Raw genomic sequence first — 21,464 nt, forward strand, 5'->3', positions numbered from 1 at the left:
TTGTTAGGTGTGGCTTTTCATAATGAATTGGCTGGTTGACAGGACTCAACACGTGTTGTTAGGTGTGGCTTTTCATAGACAATGTGTGTTTATAAGAGAAAACAAAGCAGGTTGCACTAAATTAATTTAGGATATTATGACATGCTAACCATCACATCTTCAGTACTATAGATAGGATGGTGGGTTTAATGTATTGACATTTTGTAGATGATTCCATTTTAAAGTGTGTCGTCAGTCAGTGTTATTCACATGAAGTGTTTCTGCCCTCGACTTGGTGCTTTGTGTAAACTGATTATGCTCACAGAGGTTAGATGACTTTAATGATGGTTCTATCTACAGAAGGGAGAGCGAGGGAGACAGAGAGAATAGAGAGGGAGACAGAGAATAGAGAGGGAGACAGAGAGAATAGAGAGGGAGACAGAGAATAGAGAGGGAGACAGAGAATAGAGAGGGAGACAGAGAGAATAGAGAGGGAGACAGAGAGAATAGAGAGGGAGACAGAGAGAATAGAGAGGGAGACAGAGAATAGAGAGGGAGACAGAGAGAATAGAGAGGGAGACAGCGAATAGAGAGGGAGACAGAGAATAGAGAGGGAGACAGAGAGAATAGAGAGGGAGACAGAGAGAATAGAGAGGGAGACAGCGAATAGAGAGGGAGACAGCGAATAGAGAGGGAGACAGAGAGAATAGAGAGGGAGACAGAGAGAATAGAGAGGGAGACAGAGAGAATAGAGAGGGAGACAGAGAGAATAGAGAGGGAGACAGAGAATAGAGAGGGAGACAGAGAGAATAGAGAGGGAGACAAAGAATAGAGGGAGACAGAGAATAGAGAGGGAGACAGAGAATAGAGAGGGAGACAGAGAATAGAGAGGGAGACAGAGAGAATAGAGAGGGAGACAGAGAATAGAGAGGGAGACAGAGAGAATAGAGGGGGAGACAGAGAGAATAGAGAGGGAGACAGAGAATAGAGAGGGAGACAGAGAGAATAGAGAGGGAGACAGAGAGAATAGAGAGGGAGACAGAGAGAATAGAGAGGGAGACAGAGAGAATAGAGAGGGAGACAGAGAATAGAGAGGGAGACAGAGAGAATAGAGAGGGAGACAGAGAGAATAGAGAGGGAGACAGAGAGAATAGAGAGGGAGACAGAGAGAATAGAGAGGGAGACAGCGAATAGAGAGGGAGACAGAGAATAGAGAGGGAGACAGAGAGAATAGAGAGGGAGACAGAGAGAATAGAGAGGGAGACAGCGAATAGAGAGGGAGACAGAGAGAATAGAGAGGGAGACAGAGAGAATAGAGAGGGAGACAGAGAGAATAGAGAGGGAGACAGAGAATAGAGAGGGAGACAGAGAATAGAGAGGGAGACAGAGAATAGAGAGGGAGACAGAGAGAATAGAGAGGGAGACAGAGAGAATAGAGAGGGAGACAGAGAGAATAGAGAGGGAGACAGAGAGAATAGAGAGAGGGAGACAGAGAATAGAGAGGGAGACAGAGAGAATAGAGAGGGAGACAGAGAGAATAGAGAGGGAGACAGAGAGAATAGAGAGGGAGACAGAGAGAATAGAGAGGGAGACAGAGAGAATAGAGAGGGAGACAGAGAGAATAGAGAGGGAGACAGAGAGAATAGAGAGGGAGACAGAGAGAATAGAGAGGGAGACAGAGAGAATAGAGAGGGAGACAGAGAATAGAGAGGGAGACAGAGAATAGAGAGGGAGACAGAGAATAGAGAGGGAGACAGAGAGAATAGAGAGGGAGACAGAGAGAATAGAGAGGGAGACAGAGAGAATAGAGAGGGAGACAGAGAGAATAGAGAGGGAGACAGAGAGAATAGAGAGGGAGACAGAGAGAATAGAGAGGGAGACAGAGAGAATAGAGAGGGAGACAGAGAGAATAGAGAGGGAGACAGAGAGAATAGAGAGGGAGACAGAGAGAATAGAGAGGGAGACAGAGAGAATAGAGAGGGAGACAGAGAGAATAGAGAGGGAGACAGAGAGAATAGAGAGGGAGACAGAGAAGAGAGGGAGACAGAGAAGAGAGGGAGACAGAGAGAATAGAGAGGGAGACAGAGAGAATAGAGAGGGAGACAGAGAGAATAGAGAGGGAGACAGAGAGAATAGAGAGGGAGACAGAGAGAATAGAGAGGGAGACAGAGAGAATAGAGAGAGAGAGAGAGAATAGAGAGGGAGACAGAGAGAATAGAGAGGGAGACAGAGAGAATAGAGAGGGAGACAGAGAGAATAGAGAGGGAGACAGAGAGAATAGAGAGGGAGACAGAGAGAATAGAGAGGGAGACAGAGAGAATAGAGAGGGAGACAGAGAGAATAGAGAGGGAGACAGAGAATAGAGAGGGAGACAGAGAGAATAGAGAGGGAGACAGAGAATAGAGGGGGAGACAGAGAATAGAGAGGGAGTCAGAGAATAGAGAGGGAGACAGAGAATAGAGAGGGAGACAGAGAGAATAGAGAGGGAGACAGAAAATAGAGAGGGAGACAGAGAGAATAGAGAGGGAGACAGAGAGAATAGAGAGGGAGACAGAGAGAATAGAGAGGGAGACAGAGAGAATAGAGAGGGAGACAGAGAATAGAGAGGGAGACAGAGAATAGAGAGGGAGACAGAGAGAATAGAGAGGGAGACAGAGAATAGAGAGGGAGACAGAGAATAGAGAGGGAGACAGAGAATAGAGAGGGAGACAGAGAGAATAGAGAGGGAGACAGAGAGAATAGAGAGGGAGACAGAGAGAATAGAGAGGGAGACAGAGAGAATAGAGAGGGAGACAGAGAGAATAGAGAGGGAGACAGAGAGAATAGAGAGGGAGACAGAGAGAATAGAGAGGGAGACAGAGAGAATAGAGAGGGAGACAGAGAGAATAGAGAGGGAGACAGAGAGAATAGAGAGGGAGACAGAGAGAATAGAGAGGGAGACAGAGAGAATAGAGAGGGAGACAGAGAGAATAGAGAGGGAGACAGAGAGAATAGAGAGGGAGACAGAGAGAATAGAGAGGGAGACAGAGAGAATAGAGAGGGAGACAGAGAGAATAGAGAGGGAGACAGAGAATAGAGAGGGAGACAGAGAATAGAGAGGGAGACAGAGAGAATAGAGAGGGAGACAGAGAGAATAGAGAGGGAGACAGAGAGAATAGAGAGGGAGACAGAGAGAATAGAGAGGGAGACAGAGAGAATAGAGAGGGAGACAGAGAGAATAGAGAGGGAGACAGAGAATAGAGAGGGAGACAGAGAATAGAGAGGGAGACAGAGAATAGAGAGGGAGACAGAGAATAGAGAGGGAGACAGAGAGAACAGAGAGGGAGACAGAGAGAATAGAGAGGGAGACAGAGAGAATAGAGAGGGAGACAGAGAGAATAGAGAGGGAGACAGAGAGAATAGAGAGGGAGACAGAGAATAGAGGGGGAGACAGAGAATAGAGGGGGAGACAGAGAAGAGAGGTAGACAGAGAATAGAGATGGAGACAGAAGAGAGGGAGACAGAGAAGAGAGGGAGACAGAGAAGAGAGAGAGACAGAAGAGAGGGAGGGAGAGAGTCCGAGATGACATCAATTAATCCAGCATTTCAATTAAACTCATCAGCTCTTCCACAGCTCACCTCAAGAGACTGACGTGAGGGGAAAATGATAAAACTGCTAAATAAAATATGTCTTCCTGGCAAAAATGTTATTTCGGACACTTTCTTCACCTCCTCGCTAAAAATAATTGACTGAGCCTAAATTATGGCTGGGCTTTTATACAACATCCACAGTTTAAGTGCAGCATCTCACTTGATTATTCCACTTAGATGTGTGTGTCCCAAATGCTGCTCTATTCCCTTTATAATGCATGACTTCTGACCATGGAATAGGAGTCATTGGGGATGCCCCCTAGGTCTATGGGCCCTGGTCGAATGTAGAGCACTACATTTGGGATGCCCCCTAGGTCTATGGGCCCTGGTCGAATGTAGAGCACTACATTTGGGACGCGGTCCAAGGTTCTCCCAATCAGGACATATGGGATTCACAACATCCACATGGGGGTAATAAGAACGATTATTTATTCCAGAGAGAGCTGCTGCTACTTCTTAAACTCAGCAAAAAAAAGAAACGTCCTCTCACTGTCAACTGTGTTAATTTTCAGCAAACTTAACATGTGTAAATATTTGTATGAACATAAGATTCAACAACTGAGACATAAACTGAACAAGTTCCACAGACATGTGACTAACAGAAATTGAATAATGTGTCCCTGAACAAAGGGGGGGTCAAAATCAAAAGTAACAGTCAGTATCTGGTGTGGCCACCAGCTGCATTAAGTACTGCAGTGCATCTCCTCCTCATGGACTGCACCAGATTTGCCAGTTCTTGCTGTGAGATGTTACCCCACTCTTCCACCAAGTCACCTGCAAGTTCCCGGACATTTCTGGGGGGAATGGCCCTAGCCCTCACCCTCCGATCCAACAGATCCCAGACGTGCTCAATGGGCTCTTCGCTGGCATTGGCAGAACACTGACATTCCTGTCTTGCAGGAAATCACGCACAGAACGAGCAGTATGGCTGGTGGCATTGTCGTGCTGGAGGGTCATGTCAGGATGAGCCTGCAGGAAGGGTACCACATGAGGGAGGAGGATGTCTTTCCTGTAACGCACAGCGTTGAGATTGCCTGCAATGACAACAAGCTTAGTCCGATGATGCTGTGACACACCGCCCCAGACCATGGACCCTCCACCTCCAAATCGATCTCGCTCCAGAGTACAGGCCTCGGTGTAATTCTCATTCCTTCGATGATGAACGCGAATCCGACCATCACCCCTGGTGAGACGAAACCACGACTCGTCAGTGAAGAGCACTTTTTGCCAGTCCTGTCTGGTCCAGCGACGGTGGGTTTGTGCCCATAGGCGACGTTGTTGCCGGTGATGTCTGGTGAGGACCTGCCTTACAACAGGCCTACAAGCCCTCAGTCCAGTCTCTCTTAGCCTATTGCGGACTGTCTGAGCACTGATGGAGAGATTGTGCGTTCCTGGTGTAACTCGGGCAGTTGTTTTTGCTATCCTGTACCTGTCCCGCAGGTGTGATATTCGGATGTACCGATCATGTGCAGGTGTTGTTACATGTAGTCTGCCACTGCGAGGAAGATTAGCTGTCCATCCTGTCTCCCTGTAGCGCTGTCTTAGGCGTCTCACAGTACGGACATTGCAATTTATTACCCTGGCTACATCTGCAGTACTCATGCCTCCTTGCAGCATGCCTAAGGCACGTTCACACAGATGAGCAGGGAAAGTGTCTTAACGACCGTTCCACAGGTGCATGTTCATGAATTGTTTATGTTTAAACCCTTTACAATGAAGATCTGTGAAGTTATTTGGATTTTACGAATTATCTTTGAAAGACAGGGTCCTGAAAAAGGGACGTTTCTTTTTTTGCTGAGTTTATGTTACTGCTGTTACTAGTCCACATCACTGTAATCTCTACTTCACATGTTACTGCTGTTACTAGTCCACATCACTGTAATCTCTACTTCACATGTTACTGCTGTCACTAGTCCACATCACTGTAATCTCTACTTCACATGTTACTGCTGTCACTAGTCCCTCCACATCACTGTAATCTCTACTTCACATGTTACTGCTGTCACTAGTCCCTCCACATCACTGTAATCTCTACTTCACATGTTACTGCTGTCACTAGTCCCTCCACATCACTGTAATCTCTGCTTCACATGTTACTGCTGTTACTAGTCCACATCACTGTAATCTCTACTTCACATGTTACTGCTGTCACTAGTCCACATCACTGTAATCTCTACTTCACATGTTACTGCTGTCACTAGTCCCTCCACATCACTGTAATCTCTATTCACATGTTACTGCTGTCACTAGTCCACATCACTGTAATCTCTACTTCACATGTTACTGCTGTCACTAGTCCCTCCACATCACTGTAATCTCTACTTCACATGTTACTGCTGTCACTAGTCCCTCCACATCACTGTAATCTCTGCTTCACATGTTACTGCTGTCACTAGTCCACATCACTGTAATCTCTACTTCACATGTTACTGCTGTCACTAGTCCACATCACTGTAATCTCTACTTCACATGTTACTGCTGTCACTAGTCCCTCCACATCACTGTAATCTCTACTTCACATGTTACTGCTGTCACTAGTCCCTCCACATCACTGTTTGAGTTTGAGTTTATTTTTATTTTTACAGGGACAGTGCACATTAATCAACGTTTCAGTAAAAGTGCCGGTTTTAGCCAGCCGGCTAATTTTCAACCGCAGTCCCTGGGCAGGTTATTAAAAACAATTACAATATAGACAATAGCAACATAGAACAAGCAAGACATAGCAACATAGGACAAGCAAGACATAGCATACAGACAGAGCAACATAGGACAAGCAAGACGTAGCATACAGACAGAGCAACATAGAACAAAAAGCAGCAAGACAACATTCATAAAAGCAACAAAGTGTTTCCACACCTCACAAGTTACAGACAACAGACATGGAAAGCGGCAACACACAGCTAGGGACCATGTTCACAAATCTGATTGACCTTTAGCCATGTCTTCAAGCATTTTGTGAAAGTGTGATATGTGGTGCAGTTATGTGTGTCTGATGGCAGTGTATTCCAGACATGGGAAGCTCTCACAGAGAATGCAGATTTACTAAAGGTGCTTTTCCTTAATAAGGGAACTATACAGTCACCTCTCATGGCAGACCTTGTAGATCTGCTGCCATATGTTTGGGTTTTCTGTTTAACAAAAGTACTGAGTGGAGGGGGAGCCAAGCCATTTAGGATCTTGAATACAAGACATGCGTCGGTGTATTGCACAAGATTTTCCCAACTCAGGAGCTCATGCTTTCTGAGGATGTAACAGTGATGATGGCTATTGGGCTTCCTATCAAGCACTTTGAGAGCCTGTTTGTAGACAGACTGAATAGGTTTTAATGTTGTACAGCAAGCTTGGGCCCAACTAGTCAAGCAGTATGTTAAGTGGGGGAGTATCATAGATTTGAAGTACAGTTTTGCTACCTCTGTAGTCAAACAATTTCGTATAAATCGGAAATTAGCTAGGTTGAATTTGGTTATTTGAATTACCTTTTTCACATGCTTTTTAAAAGAGAGGTTAATCTGTAATCTCTACTTCACATGTTACTGCTGTTACTAGTCCCTCCACATCACTGTAATCTCTACTTCACATGTTACTGCTGTCACTAGTCCCTCCACATCACTGTAATCTCTACTTCACATGTTACTGCTGTCACTAGTCCCTCCACATCACTGTAATCTCTACTTCACATGTTACTGCTGTCACTAGTCCCTCCACATCACTGTAATCTCTGCTTCACATGTTACTGCTGTTACTAGTCCACATCACTGTAATCTCTACTTCACATGTTACTGCTGTCACTAGTCCCTCCACATCACTGTAATCTCTACTTCACATGTTACTGCTGTCACTAGTCCCTCCACATCACTGTAATCTCTACTTCACATGTTACTGCTGTTACTAGTCCCTCCACATCACTGTAATCTCTACTTCACATGTTACTGCTGTCACTAGTCCCTCCACATCACTGTAATCTCTACTTCACATGTTACTGCTGTCACTAGTCCCTCCACATCACTGTAATCTCTACTTCACATGTTACTGCTGTCACTAGTCCCTCCACATCACTGTAATCTCTACTTCACATGTTACTGCTGTCACTAGTCCCTCCACATCACTGTAATCTCTACTTCACATGTTACTGCTGTCACTAGTCCCTCCACATCACTGTAATCTCTACTTCACATGTTACTGCTGTCACTAGTCCCTCCACATCACTGTAATCTCTACTTCACATGTTACTGCTGTCACTAGTCCCTCCACATCACTGTAATCTCTACTTCACATGTTACTGCTGTCACTAGTCCCTCCACATCACTGTAATCTCTACTTCACATGTTACTGCTGTCACTAGTCCCTCCACATCACTGTAATCTCTACTTCACATGTTACTGCTGTCACTAGTCCCTCCACATCACTGTAATCTCTACTTCACATGTTACTGCTGTCACTAGTCCCTCCACATCACTGTAATCTCTACTTCACATGTTACTGCTGTCACTAGTCCCTCCACATCACTGTAATCTCTACTTCACATGTTACTGCTGTCACTAGTCCCTCCACATCACTGTAATCTCTACTTCACATGTTACTGCTGTCACTAGTCCCTCCACATCACTGTAATCTCTACTTCACATGTTACTGCTGTCACTAGTCCCTCCACATCACTGTTTGAGTTTGAGTTTATTTTTATTTTTACAGGGACAGTGCACATTAATCAACGTTTCAGTAAAAGTGCCGGTTTTAGCCAGCCGGCTAATTTTCAACCGCAGTCCCTGGGCAGGTTATTAAAAACAATTACAATATAGACAATAGCAACATAGAACAAGCAAGACATAGCAACATAGGACAAGCAAGACATAGCATACAGACAGAGCAACATAGGACAAGCAAGACGTAGCATACAGACAGAGCAACATAGAACAAAAAGCAGCAAGACAAAATTCATAAAAGCAACAAAGTGTTTCCACACCTCACAAGTTACAGACAACAGACATGGAAAGCGGCAACACACAGCTAGGGACCATGTTCACAAATCTGATTGACCTTTAGCCATGTCTTCAAGCATTTTGTGAAAGTGTGATATGTGGTGCAGTTATGTGTGTCTGATGGCAGTGTATTCCAGACATGGGAAGCTCTCACAGAGAATGCAGATTTACTAAAGGTGCTTTTCCTTAATAAGGGAACTATACAGTCACCTCTCATGGCAGACCTTGTAGATCTGCTGCCATATGTTTGGGTTTTCTGTTTAACAAAAGTACTGAGTGGAGGGGGAGCCAAGCCATTTAGGATCTTGAATACAAGACATGCGTCGGTGTATTGCACAAGATTTTCCCAACTCAGGAGCTCATGCTTTCTGAGGATGTAACAGTGATGATGGCTATTGGGCTTCCTATCAAGCACTTTGAGAGCCTGTTTGTAGACAGACTGAATAGGTTTTAATGTTGTACAGCAAGCTTGGGCCCAACTAGTCAAGCAGTATGTTAAGTGGGGGAGTATCATAGATTTGAAGTACAGTTTTGCTACCTCTGTAGTCAAACAATTTCGTATAAATCGGAAATTAGCTAGGTTGAATTTGGTTATTTGAATTACCTTTTTCACATGCTTTTTAAAAGAGAGGTTAATCTGTAATCTCTACTTCACATGTTACTGCTGTTACTAGTCCCTCCACATCACTGTAATCTCTACTTCACATGTTACTGCTGTCACTAGTCCCTCCACATCACTGTAATCTCTACTTCACATGTTACTGCTGTTACTAGTCCACATCACTGTAATCTCTACTTCACATGTTACTGCTGTCACTAGTCCCTCCACATCACTGTAATCTCTACTTCACATGTTACTGCTGTTACTAGTCCACATCACTGTAATCTCTACTTCACATGTTACTGCTGTCACTAGTCCCTCCACATCACTGTAATCTCTACTTCACATGTTACTGCTGTCACTAGTCCCTCCACATCACTGTAATCTCTACTTCACATGTTACTGCTGTCACTAGTCCCTCCACATCACTGTAATCTCTACTTCACATGTTACTGCTGTCACTAGTCCCTCCACATCACTGTAATCTCTACTTCACATGTTACTGCTGTCACTAGTCCACATCACTGTAATCTCCTGGATGCCCACTGACATGTAGCTATTCCACAAGATATAGGCTTTCTCTGATTCCCCTGCTTTGGCAGCAGTAATAGGTTACATCCCAAACTTGCACCCTATTCCCTTTATAGTGCACTACTATTACCTTTAAATAGGGTCCATATGGCTCTGGTCAAAAGTAGTACACTACATAGAGAATAGGGTGCCATTTAGGGACTCAGACCCTCATAGTATGTCTGCCTAGTCCACCGTGTGACCACTACTATGGCTATTGATGGATTAGAACAGACGACCTATAGGCTCATACAAAACCTCTTCATTTAGAGAGTACTCTGAAATAGTCTCTCCCTTCTCTCTCTCCTCTCCCTCTTTTATGTCTCTCTCCCTTCTCTCTCTCCTCTCCCTGTATTTTGTCTCTCACTCTCTCCCTTCTCTCTCCTCTCCCTGTATTTTGTCTCTCAGTCTCTCCCTTCTCTCTCCTCTCCCTGTCTGTTTTGTCTCTCACTCTCTCTCCCTTCTCTCCCTGTATTTTGTCTCTCACTCTCTCTCCCTTCTCTCTCCTCTCCATGTCTTTTGTGTGTCTCTCTCTCTCCCTTCTCTCCCTGTATTTTGTCTCTCTCTCTCCCTTCTCTCTCCCCTCTACCTGTCTTTTATGTCTCTCCCTTCTTTCTCTCCTCTACCTGTCTTTAATGTGTCTCCCTCTCTCTCCCTTCTCTGTCACTCTTTCTTCTGTCTCTCCCTTCCTTCCTCTTTCTCTCCTCTGTGGATGAAGAGCATCAGATTGGAGCCTGGTCTCAACCAGACCTGTCATCCATGTCCTGGTCTGAGTCTCCCCTCTAACATGGTGAACCAGCTTTAACCCCTTATCAGTACTTTTGTTATTCTGTTTACTAGTTTGCTGTTCCCACAGCTGCTGTTGCAATGCGCACATACACACGCACGCACACGCACACACACACAGGCACACACACACACACACAGGCACACTGCAGTCTAGCTAGCACTACAGTATGTTCGACCAAAAGGGTCCCGCTCTTCCTGCAGTTCTGTAGTTTGTTCAGCATGATTATGACATGATTGATGATGAAATGCTAATTACGTCGTCTTGGCAAGGGCCACGTATTGTTGATGTTCACAGCTGGCCGTCCTGGAACGGGCCTAACTTCTCAATAAGCAAAGTAAAAACAAATCTAGTTGATTCAACTAATTATCATTATGTACAGTATGTCACATGACTGGTGCAGTGAAGAGAAAACACATCGATCAATAAGGGTAAAGGACTGCTTCTGTGACTGTGTGGTTGTACGACTCAATAATTCATCCATTTCTATCAGTCCTGTGACTGTGTGGTGGTACGACTCAATAATTAATCCATTTCTATCAGTCCTGTGACTGTGTGGTGGTACGACTCAATAATTCATCCATTTCTATCAGTCCTGTGACTGTGTGGTTGTATGACTCAATAATTCATCCATTTCTATCAGTCCTGTGACTGTGTGGTGGTACGACTCAATAATTCATCCATTTCTATCAGTCCTGTGACTGTGTGGTGGTACGACTCAATAATTCATCCATTTCTATCAGTCCTGTGACTGTGTGGTGGTACGACTCAATAATTCATCCATTTCTATCAGTCCTGTGACTGTGTGGTGGTACGACTCAATAATTCATCCATTTCTATCAGTCCTGTGACTGTGTGGTGGTACGACTCAATAATTCATCCATTTCTATCAGTCCTGTGACTGTGTGGTGGCACGACTCAATAATTCATCCATTTCTATCAGTCCTGTGACTGTGTGGTGGTACGACTCAATAATTCATCCATTTCTATCAGTCTTGTGACTGTGTGGTGGTACGACTCAATAATTCATCCATTTATATCAGTCCTGTGACTGTGTGGTGGTACGACTCAATAATTCATCCATTTCTATCAGTCCTGTGACTGTGTGGTGGTACGACTCAATAATTCATCCATTTCTATCAGTCCTGTGACTGTGTGGTGGTACAACTCAATAATTCATACATTTCTATCAGTCCTGTGACTGTGTGGTGGAACGACTCAATAATTGATCCATTTCTATCAGTCCTGTGACTGTGTGGTGGAACGACTCAATAATTCATCCATTTCTATCAGTCCTGTGACTGTGTGGTGGTACGACTCAATAATTCATCCATTTCTATCAGTCCTGTGACTGTGTGGTGGAACGACTCAATAATTCATCCATTTCTATCAGTCCTGTGACTGTGTGGTGGTACGACTCAATAATTCATCCATTTCTATCAGTCCTGTGACTGTGTGGTGGCACGACTCAATAATTCATCCATTTCTATCAGTCCTGTGACTGTGTGGTGGCACGACTCAATAATTCATCCATTTCTATCAGTCCTGTGACTGTGTGGTGGTACGACTCAATAATTCATCCATTTCTATCAGTCCTGTGACTGTGTGGTGGTACGACTCAATAATTCATCCATTTCTATCAGTCCTGTGACTGTGTGGTGGTACGACTCAATAATTCATCCATTTCTATCAGTCCTGTGACTGTGTGGTGGTACGACTCAATAATTCATACATTTCTATCAGTCCTGTGACTGTGTGGTGGAACGACTCAATAATTCATCCATTTCTATCAGTCCTGTGACTGTGTGGTGGTACGACTCAATAATTCATCCATTTCTATCAGTCCTGTGACTGTGTGGTGGTACGACTCAATAATTCATCCATTTCTATCAGTCCTGTGACTGTGTGGTGGCACGACTCAATAATTCATACATTTCTATCAGTCCTGTGACTGTGTGGTGGTACGACTCAATAATTCATCCATTTATATCAGTCCTGTGACTGTGTGGTGGTACGACTCAATAATTCATCCATTTATATCAGTCCTGTGACTGTGTGGCGGTACGACTCAATAATTCATACATTTATATCAGTCCTGTGACTGTGTGGTGGTACGACTCAATAATTCATCCATTTCTATCAGTCCTGTGACTGTGTGGTGGTACGACTCAATAATTCATCCATTTCTATCAGTCCTGTGACTGTGTGGTGGTACGACTCAATAATTCATACATTTATATCAGTCCTGTGACTGTGTGGTGGAACGACTCAATAATTCATCCATTTCTATCAGTCCTGTGACTGTGTGGTGGTACGACTCAATAATTAATCCATTTATATCAGTCCTGTGACTGTGTGGCGGTACGACTCAATAATTCATACATTTATATCAGTCCTGTGACTGTGTGGTGGTACGACTCAATAATTCATCCATTTCTATCAGTCCTGTGACTGTGTGGTGGTACGACTCAATAATTCATCCATTTCTATCAGTCCTGTGACTGTGTGGTGGTACGACTCAATAATTCATACATTTATATCAGTCCTGTGACTGTGTGGTGGAACGACTCAATAATTCATCCATTTCTATCAGTCCTGTGACTGTGTGGTGGAACGACTCAATAATTAATCCATTTATATCAGTCCTGTGACTGTGTGGTGGAACGACTCAATAATTAATCCATTTATATCAGTCCTGTGACTGTGTGGTGGTACTACTCAATAATTCATCCATTTCTATCAGTCCTGTGACTGTGTGGTGGCACGACTCAATAATTCATACATTTCTATTTGGTAGACTAAAGACAAGTAGGACAATAAGAAGAGCGATAAACACTTAAAAAAACAGTTTTACTTGTTAATTAAGACCAAATAACCATCTAAAGTACAGTGTTGTATAATAGACGACTAAATGGAAGAGGCAAATGCATTTTAGGCTGTCGCTGGCTTCACTCATTCAATTAGAAACACAGTTCAGAATGACACCATTTCACTGTTGTCTCTCTCTCATATTCATGCTCGCTCACTCTGCCCTGATCGCACTGCTGTAAGCACGTCTATGAGAAACGCGTAGTCTATTCGAGTCGGGCTGCCTGGCTACATCGCATCGTTAAAACCTCGGTTAGAGGACAGGAGAAGATATAGCGGCTACTAAAACCAGCAACACAAATATGGTCGGGATGAGAGATGTGGTTTGCCTTCTGGTGCCAGCCGTCGTACTGTTCGGCACATCGATGCAGGTGGACGTGAAAGGTGGGAAAGAGGGAGAAAAAGCAGGGAATTTCATGGAAGATAAGCAATGGCTATCAACCATTTCTCAGTACAGCCGGAAGATCAAACACTGGAATCGCTTCAGAGACGTGAGTTGGCTATTTTAAATGAATAATGTTTTTTTTTGAATGAAATTGAAATTATTGCGCTGTAGGCTAATGATGTGAGTTTGAACGAATAGGCTACGCCACCGGGTGTGTTGTAAACTGATGGTAATCCTACGCAGTAGCGGAGGTGATATGTTTATATCCAGACAGGTAATATAGCTAATTGCGCTGCACAGTTGACTCCCGCTCTTGAATGCGCCTCACTGATAGGCAAAGTAAACATGAATCCAATGCAAATTCACCTCATGAATATAATTCGAAAGGTTATAATAATACAGTTACTATAACAACGCTTCATTTTAAGGGGTATGTGGAATCTTCTGCTTTATTTATATATATATATATATTTAGACGTAGGCTATACCTACGTCTAAACCTCTACGCTGGTTAATTCGATTTATTTAACTAGGCAAGTCAGTTAAGAACAAATTCTTATTTACCATAACGGCCTAGGAGCAGTGTGTTAACTACCTTGTTCAGGGGCAGAACGACAGATTTTTACCTTGTCAGCTCGGGGATTCGATCTTGCAACCTTCCGGTTACTAGTCCAACGCTCTAACCCCCAGGCTACCCGCTCTATGTATATGAAATGCTTTGGTTAGGCTCTAGCCGCATGTTATGCACTTGTATGTTTTAACTTGATGGTTTATTATTCCAGACTTAATTGATTTCTAACATAATGTCATGTCGATATAAGCCGAGTCGGTGTTACAGTAGTCAAGAGCCCCACTTCATTTTTCTTAAATAATGCCTACTCCTTCATTTCTGCACTAGTCTAAATCAATACACAGTTATTCAATGCACAGCCCTACACAATACAGTATTAGTTGTGTAGAAAATGCCCACGGACACATTTGGACAGATATTCTCATAATAGGCTTATTCTGAAGGACAATAATACACTAGTCTATAGTTAACACAACACCGATGTCTATTGCAACGTTGATAGATGGGAGGTTGTTGATCCTGACAGAAGTCGTACAGTGGGGTTGCAATATAAAGTGCTTGATATAATGCCCAGTGTCATGGTTGATCCGCCTTGTCCTTTGTAAAGTGGAAAATGATTTACTGTGTGTGTGTGTGTGTGTGTGTGTGTGTGTGTGTGTGTGTGTGTGTGTGTGTGTGTGTGTGTGTGTGTGTGTGTGTGTGTGTGTGTGTGTGTGTGTGTGTGTGTGTGTGTGTGTGTTCCCTATATCTTGCACTACTTTTAACCAGTTGTTCATGGGTAACTTTGATTGATATTAAAACCAGATGTGGGTAACTTTGATTGATATTCAAACCAAAAGTGGGTAACTTTGATATTAAAACCAGGGCATTGGGTAGAGAATGTATTTGCTGGTCAATATTTATGTATCTGGTTGCCCGCTGCATATAAAATCTGCCTCTATAGCCGGAGACTGTTGAAGAAACACAAGAGGCAACACACTTTTTTCATTCTCTAAATCAGAATGTTGTAGAGAAAACAAGCTATGCCCATGACTCACCCTGTGGACTTCCTGTCCATGACTCACCCTGTGGACTTCCTGTCCATGACTCACCCTGTGGACTTCCTGTCCATGACTCACCCTGTGGACTTCCTGTCCATGACTCACCCTGTGGACTTCCTGCCCATGACTCACCCTGTGGACTTCCTGTCCATGACTCACCCTGTGGACTTCCTGTCCATGACTCACCCTGTGGACTTCCTGTCCATGACTCACCCTGTGGACTTCCTGTCCATGACTCACCCTGTGGACTTCCTGTCCATGACTCACCCTGTGGACTTCCTGTCCATGACTCACCCTGTGGACTTCCTGTCCATGACTCACCCTGTGGACTTCCTGTCCATGACTCACCCTGTGGACTTCCTGTCCATGACTCACCCTGTGGACTTCCTGTCCATGACTCACCCTGTGGACTTCCTGTCCATGACTCACCCTGTGGACTTCCTGTCCATGACTCACCCTGTGGACTTCCTGCCCATGACTCACCCTGTGGACTTCCTGTCCATGACTCACCCTGTGGACTTCCTGTCCATGACTCACCCTGTGGACTTCCTGCCCATGACTCACCCTGTGGACTTCCTGTCCATGACTCACCCTGTGGACTTCCTGTCCATGACTCACCCTGTGGACTTCCTGTCCATGACTCACCCTGTGGACTTCCTGCCCATGACTCACCCTGTGGACTTCCTGTCCATGACTCACCCTGTGGACTTCCTGTCCATGACTCACCCTGTGGACTTCCTGTCCATGACTCACCCTGTGGACTTCCTGCCCATGACTCACCCTGTGGACTTCCTGTCCATGACTCACCCTGTGGACTTCCTGCCCATGACTCACCCTGTGGACTTCCTGTCCATGACTCACCCTGTGGACTTCCTGCCCATGACTCACCCTGTGGACTTCCTGTCCATGACTCACCCTGTGGACTTCCTGTCCATGACTCACCCTGTGGACTTCCTGTCCATGACTCACCCTGTGGACTTCCTGTCCATGACTCACCCTGTGGACTTCCTGTCCATGACTCACCCTGTGGACTTCCTGCCCATGACTCACCCTGTGGACTTCCTGTCCATGACTCACCCTGTGGACTTCCTGTCCATGACTCACCCTGTGGACTTCCTGCCCATGACTCACCCTGTGGACTTCCTGTCCATGACTCACCCTGTGGACTTCCTGTCCATGACTCACCCTGTGGACTTCCTGCCCATGACTCACCCTGTGGACTTCCTGCCCATGACTCACCCTGTGGACTTCCTGTCCATGACTCACCCTGTGGACTTCCTGTCCATGACTCACCCTGTGGACTTCCTGTCCATGACTCACCCTGTGGACTTCCTGCCCATGACTCACCCTGTGGACTTCCTGTCCATGACTCACCCTGTGGACTTCCTGTCCATGACTCACCCTGTGGACTTCCTGCCCATGACTCACCCTGTGGACTTCCTGCCCATGACTCACCCTGTGGACTTCCTGTCCATGACTCACCCTGTGGACTTCCTGTCCATGACTCACCCTGTGGACTTCCTGTCCATGACTCACCCTGTGGACTTCCTGTCCATGACTCACCCTGTGGACTTCCTGTCCATGACTCACCCTGTGGACTTCCTGTCCATGACTCACCCTGTGGACTTCCTGTCCATGACTCACCCTGTGGACTTCCTGCCCATGACTCACCCTGTGGACTTCCTGCCCATGACTCACCCTGTGGACTTCCTGTCCATGACTCACCCTGTGGACTTCCTGTCCATGACTCACCCTGTGGACTTCCTGTCCATGACTCACCCTGTGGACTTCCTGTCCATGACTCACCCTGTGGACTTCCTGTCCATGACTCACCCTGTGGACTTCCTGCCCATGACTCACCCTGTGGACTTCCTGCCCATGACTCACCCTGTGGACTTCCTGTCCATGACTCACCCTGTGGACTTCCTGTCCATGACTCACCCTGTGGACTTCCTGTCCATGACTCACCCTGTGGACTTCCTGTCCATGACTCACCCTGTGGACTTCCTGCCCATGACTCACCCTGTGGACTTCCTGCCCATGACTCACCCTGTGGACTTCCTGTCCATGACTCACCCTGTGGACTTCCTGCCCATGACTCACCCTGTGGACTTCCTGCCCATGACTCACCCTGTGGACTTCCTGCCCATGACTCACCCTGTGGACTTCCTGCCCATGACTCACCCTGTGGACTTCCTGTCCATGACTCACCCTGTGGACTTCCTGTCCATGACTCACCCTGTGGACTTCCTGTCCATGACTCACCCTGTGGACTTCCTGTCCATGACTCACCCTGTGGACTTCCTGTCCATGACTCACCCTGTGGACTTCCTGCCTATGACTCACCCTGTGGACTTCCTGCCCATGACTCACCCTGTGGACTTCCTGTCCATGACTCACCCTGTGGACTTCCTGTCCATGACTCACCCTGTGGACTTCCTGTCCATGACTCACCCTGTGGACTTCCTGCCCATGACTCACCCTGTGGACTTCCTGCCCATGACTCACCCTGTGGACTTCCTGTCCATGACTCACCCTGTGGACTTCCTGTCCATGACTCACCCTGTGGACTTCCTGTCCATGACTCACCCTGTGGACTTCCTGTCCATGACTCACCCTGTGGACTTCCTGTCCATGACTCACCCTGTGGACTTCCTGTCCATGACTCACCCTGTGGACTTCCTGTCCATGACTCACCCTGTGGACTTCCTGTCCATGACTCACCCTGTGGACTTCCTGTCCATGACTCACCCTGTGGACTTCCTGTCCATGACTCACCCTGTGGACTTCCTGCCCATGACTCACCCTGTGGACTTCCTGCCCATGACTCACCCTGTGGACTTCCTGTCCATGACTCACCCTGTGGACTTCCTGTCCATGACTCACCCTGTGGACTTCCTGTCCATGACTCACCCTGTGGACTTCCTGTCCATGACTCACCCTGTGGACTTCCTGTCCATGACTCACCCTGTGGACTTCCTGTCCATGACTCACCCTGTGGACTTCCTGTCCATGACTCACCCTGTGGACTTCCTGTCCATGACTCACCCTGTGGACTTCCTGCCCATGACTCACCCTGTGGACTTCCTGTCCATGACTCACCCTGTGGACTTCCTGTCCATGACTCACCCTGTGGACTTCCTGTCCATGACTCACCCTGTGGACTTCCTGTCCATGACTCACCCTGTGGACTTCCTGTCCATGACTCACCCTGTGGACTTCCTGCCCATGACTCACCCTGTGGACTTCCTGTCCATGACTCACCCTGTGGACTTCCTGTCCATGACTCACCCTGTGGACTTCCTGTCCATGACTCACCCTGTGGACTTCCTGCCCATGACTCACCCTGTGGACTTCCTGTCCATGACTCACCCTGTGGACTTCCTGCCCATGACTCACCCTGTGGACTTCCTGTCCATGACTCACCCTGTGGACTTCCTGCCCATGACTCACCCTGTGGACTTCCTGTCCATGACTCACCCTGTGGACTTCCTGCCCATGACTCACCCTGTGGACTTCCTGTCCATGACTCACCCTGTGGACTTCCTGCCCATGACTCACCCTGTGGACTTCCTGCCCATGACTCACCCTGTGGACTTCCTGTCCATGACTCACCCTGTGGACTTCCTGCCCATGACTCACCCTGTGGACTTCCTGTCCATGACTCACCCTGTGGACTTCCTGCCCATGACTCACCCTGTGGACTTCCTGCCCATGACTCACCCTGTGGACTTCCTGTCCATGACTCACCCTGTGGACTTCCTGTCCATGACTCACCCTGTGGACTTCCTGTCCATGACTCACCCTGTGGACTTCCTGCCCATGACTCACCCTGTGGACTTCCTGTCCATGACTCACCCTGTGGACTTCCTGTCCATGACTCACCCTGTGGACTTCCTGTCCGGTTGGTTATAAGCTGTAAGACCTGCTTGATTTATTTATTGTTTTGTTTATTTGTTTGTTTATTTGTTTATTTATTTGAGAGAGACTTGATTCATTCTCTCCTGTCACGCTTCCAAACACAGCCAATCACAAGACAGGTAGAAGGGGATCCACTTGTGGGGCACAGTGGCACCAGACCAGACAGCGGGCAAAAGACTGTGTGTGTCAGTCTGTCTCTCTGTGTGTGTGTGCGTCACTGTTTGTGCGGTGGAGACTGAGCTGAGGACTCCCCCTCAGTGCCAAGGACAGAAACACAACACATGGCTTCATCTCAATGCCAGGGAAGGATACTTAGGGCGTGTCCCAAATGGAACCCTATTCCCTATATACTTCCCCATGCAGGGTCTTCCCAAAATTATTCATACCCCTTGAATTATTTACAGCCTGAATTCAAAATGAATCAAATTGTTGTTGTTTTCCTCTCACCCACCTACTGTACACACAATACCCCATAAAGACAAAGGGAAACATTTTAGAAATGTTTACAAGTTTATTGAAAATGGAAGTACAGAAATATCTCATCAATCAATCAAATGTATTTATAAAGCCCTTTTTACATCAGCCAATGTCACAAAGTTCTTTACAGAAACCCAGCCTAAAACCCCAAACAGCAAGCAATGCTGATGTAGAAGCACGGTGGCTAGGAAAAACTCTCTAGAAAGGCCAGAACCTAGGAAGAAACCTAGAGAGGAACCAGGCTTTCATTTACATAATTATTCACACCCCTGAATCAAAACTTTACCGAAGCACCTTTGGCAGCGAATACAGCTTTAGAGTCTTTCTGGGTAAGTCTCTAAGTGCTTTCCACACCTGGATTGTGCAACATTTGCCCATTATTCTTCTCAAAATTCTTCAAGCTCTGTCAAATTGGTTGTTGATCATTGCTGGACAACCATTTTCAGGTCTTGCCATAGATGTTCAAGAGATTTAAGTCACAACTGTAACTCGGACACTCACAGGAACATTCACTGTCTTCTTGGTAAGCAACTCCAGTGTAGATTTGACATTGTGTTTAATTTGTTGTCCTGCTGAAAGGTGAATTTGTCTCCCAGTGTCTGGTGGAAAGCAGATTAAACAAGGTTTTCCTCTAGGATTTTGTCTGTGCTTAGCTCCATTCAGTGTATTTTTTTATCCTGAAAAACTCCCCAGTCCTTATCGATTACAAGCATACCCATAACATGATGCAGGTACCATTATGCTTGAAAATATGGAGAGTGGTACTAAGTAATGTGTTGTATTGGGTTTGCCCCAAAAACAACACTTTGTATTCAGGACAAAAAATGAATTGCTTTGCCACATTTGTTGCAGTATTACTTTACTGCCTTGTTGCAAACAGGATGCATGTTTTGGAATATTTTTATTCTGTACAGGCTTCCTTCGTTTTACTCTGTCAATTAGGTTAGTATTGTGGATTAACTACAATGTTGTTTATCCATCCTCAGTTTTCTCTTATCACAGCCATTAAACTCTGTAACAGTTTTAAAGACACCATTTACCTCATGGTGAAATCCCTGAGCGGTTTCCTTCCTCTCCGGCAACTGAGTTAGGAAGGAGGCCAGTATCCTTGTCGTGACTGGGTGTATTGATACACCATCCAAAGTGTAAATAATAACCATCATGCTCAAAGGGATATTCAATGTCTGCTTTTTAAAAATGTTTACCCATCTACCAATAGGTGGCCTTCTTTGCCTTGTGTGTAGGTCAGTGACGGAAAAATCTCAATTGAATCGATTTTAAATTCAGGCTGTGACACAACAACATGTGGAGAAAGTCAAAGGGGTGTGAATCCTTTCTGACGGCTCTGGTAAAAAGGGAATAGGGTGGCATTTGAGATGCAGCCTTGATCTCAGTGGAAGGATACTTAGAATGTGTGGTTCTACAGCAGGGTCTTCCTTGATCTCAGTGGAAGGATACTTAGAATGTGTGGTTCTACAGCAGGGTCTTCCTTGATCTCAGTGGAAGGATACTTAGAATGTGTGGTTCTACCGCAGGGTCTTCCTTGATCTCAGTGGAAGGATACTTAGAATGTGTGGTTCTACAGCAGGGTCTTCCTTGATCTCAGTGGAAGGATACTTAGAATGTGTGGTTCTACAGCAGGGTCTTCCTTGACCTCAG

At 45.8% G+C, this 21,464-nt stretch overlaps 1 protein-coding gene across 1 annotated transcript in view; it reads left to right on the forward strand.

Moving 5' to 3' along the window:
* Window positions 1-13,722: 13,722 nt before the first annotated feature.
* The window catches only part of LOC120066973 (testican-2-like), a 139,476-nt gene continuing 131,734 nt past the window's right edge, over window positions 13,723-21,464 (forward strand). Inside the window, exon 1 of the mRNA XM_039018310.1 lies at window positions 13,723-13,902. Within this exon, the coding sequence (XP_038874238.1) occupies window positions 13,723-13,902 (180 nt within the window). The remainder of the gene's footprint in view (window positions 13,903-21,464) is intronic.

The sequence above is a fragment of the Salvelinus namaycush genome, chromosome 22 (genome assembly GCF_016432855.1).
Source record: "Salvelinus namaycush isolate Seneca chromosome 22, SaNama_1.0, whole genome shotgun sequence".
NCBI classification, from domain to species: Eukaryota; Metazoa; Chordata; class Actinopteri; order Salmoniformes; family Salmonidae; genus Salvelinus; species Salvelinus namaycush.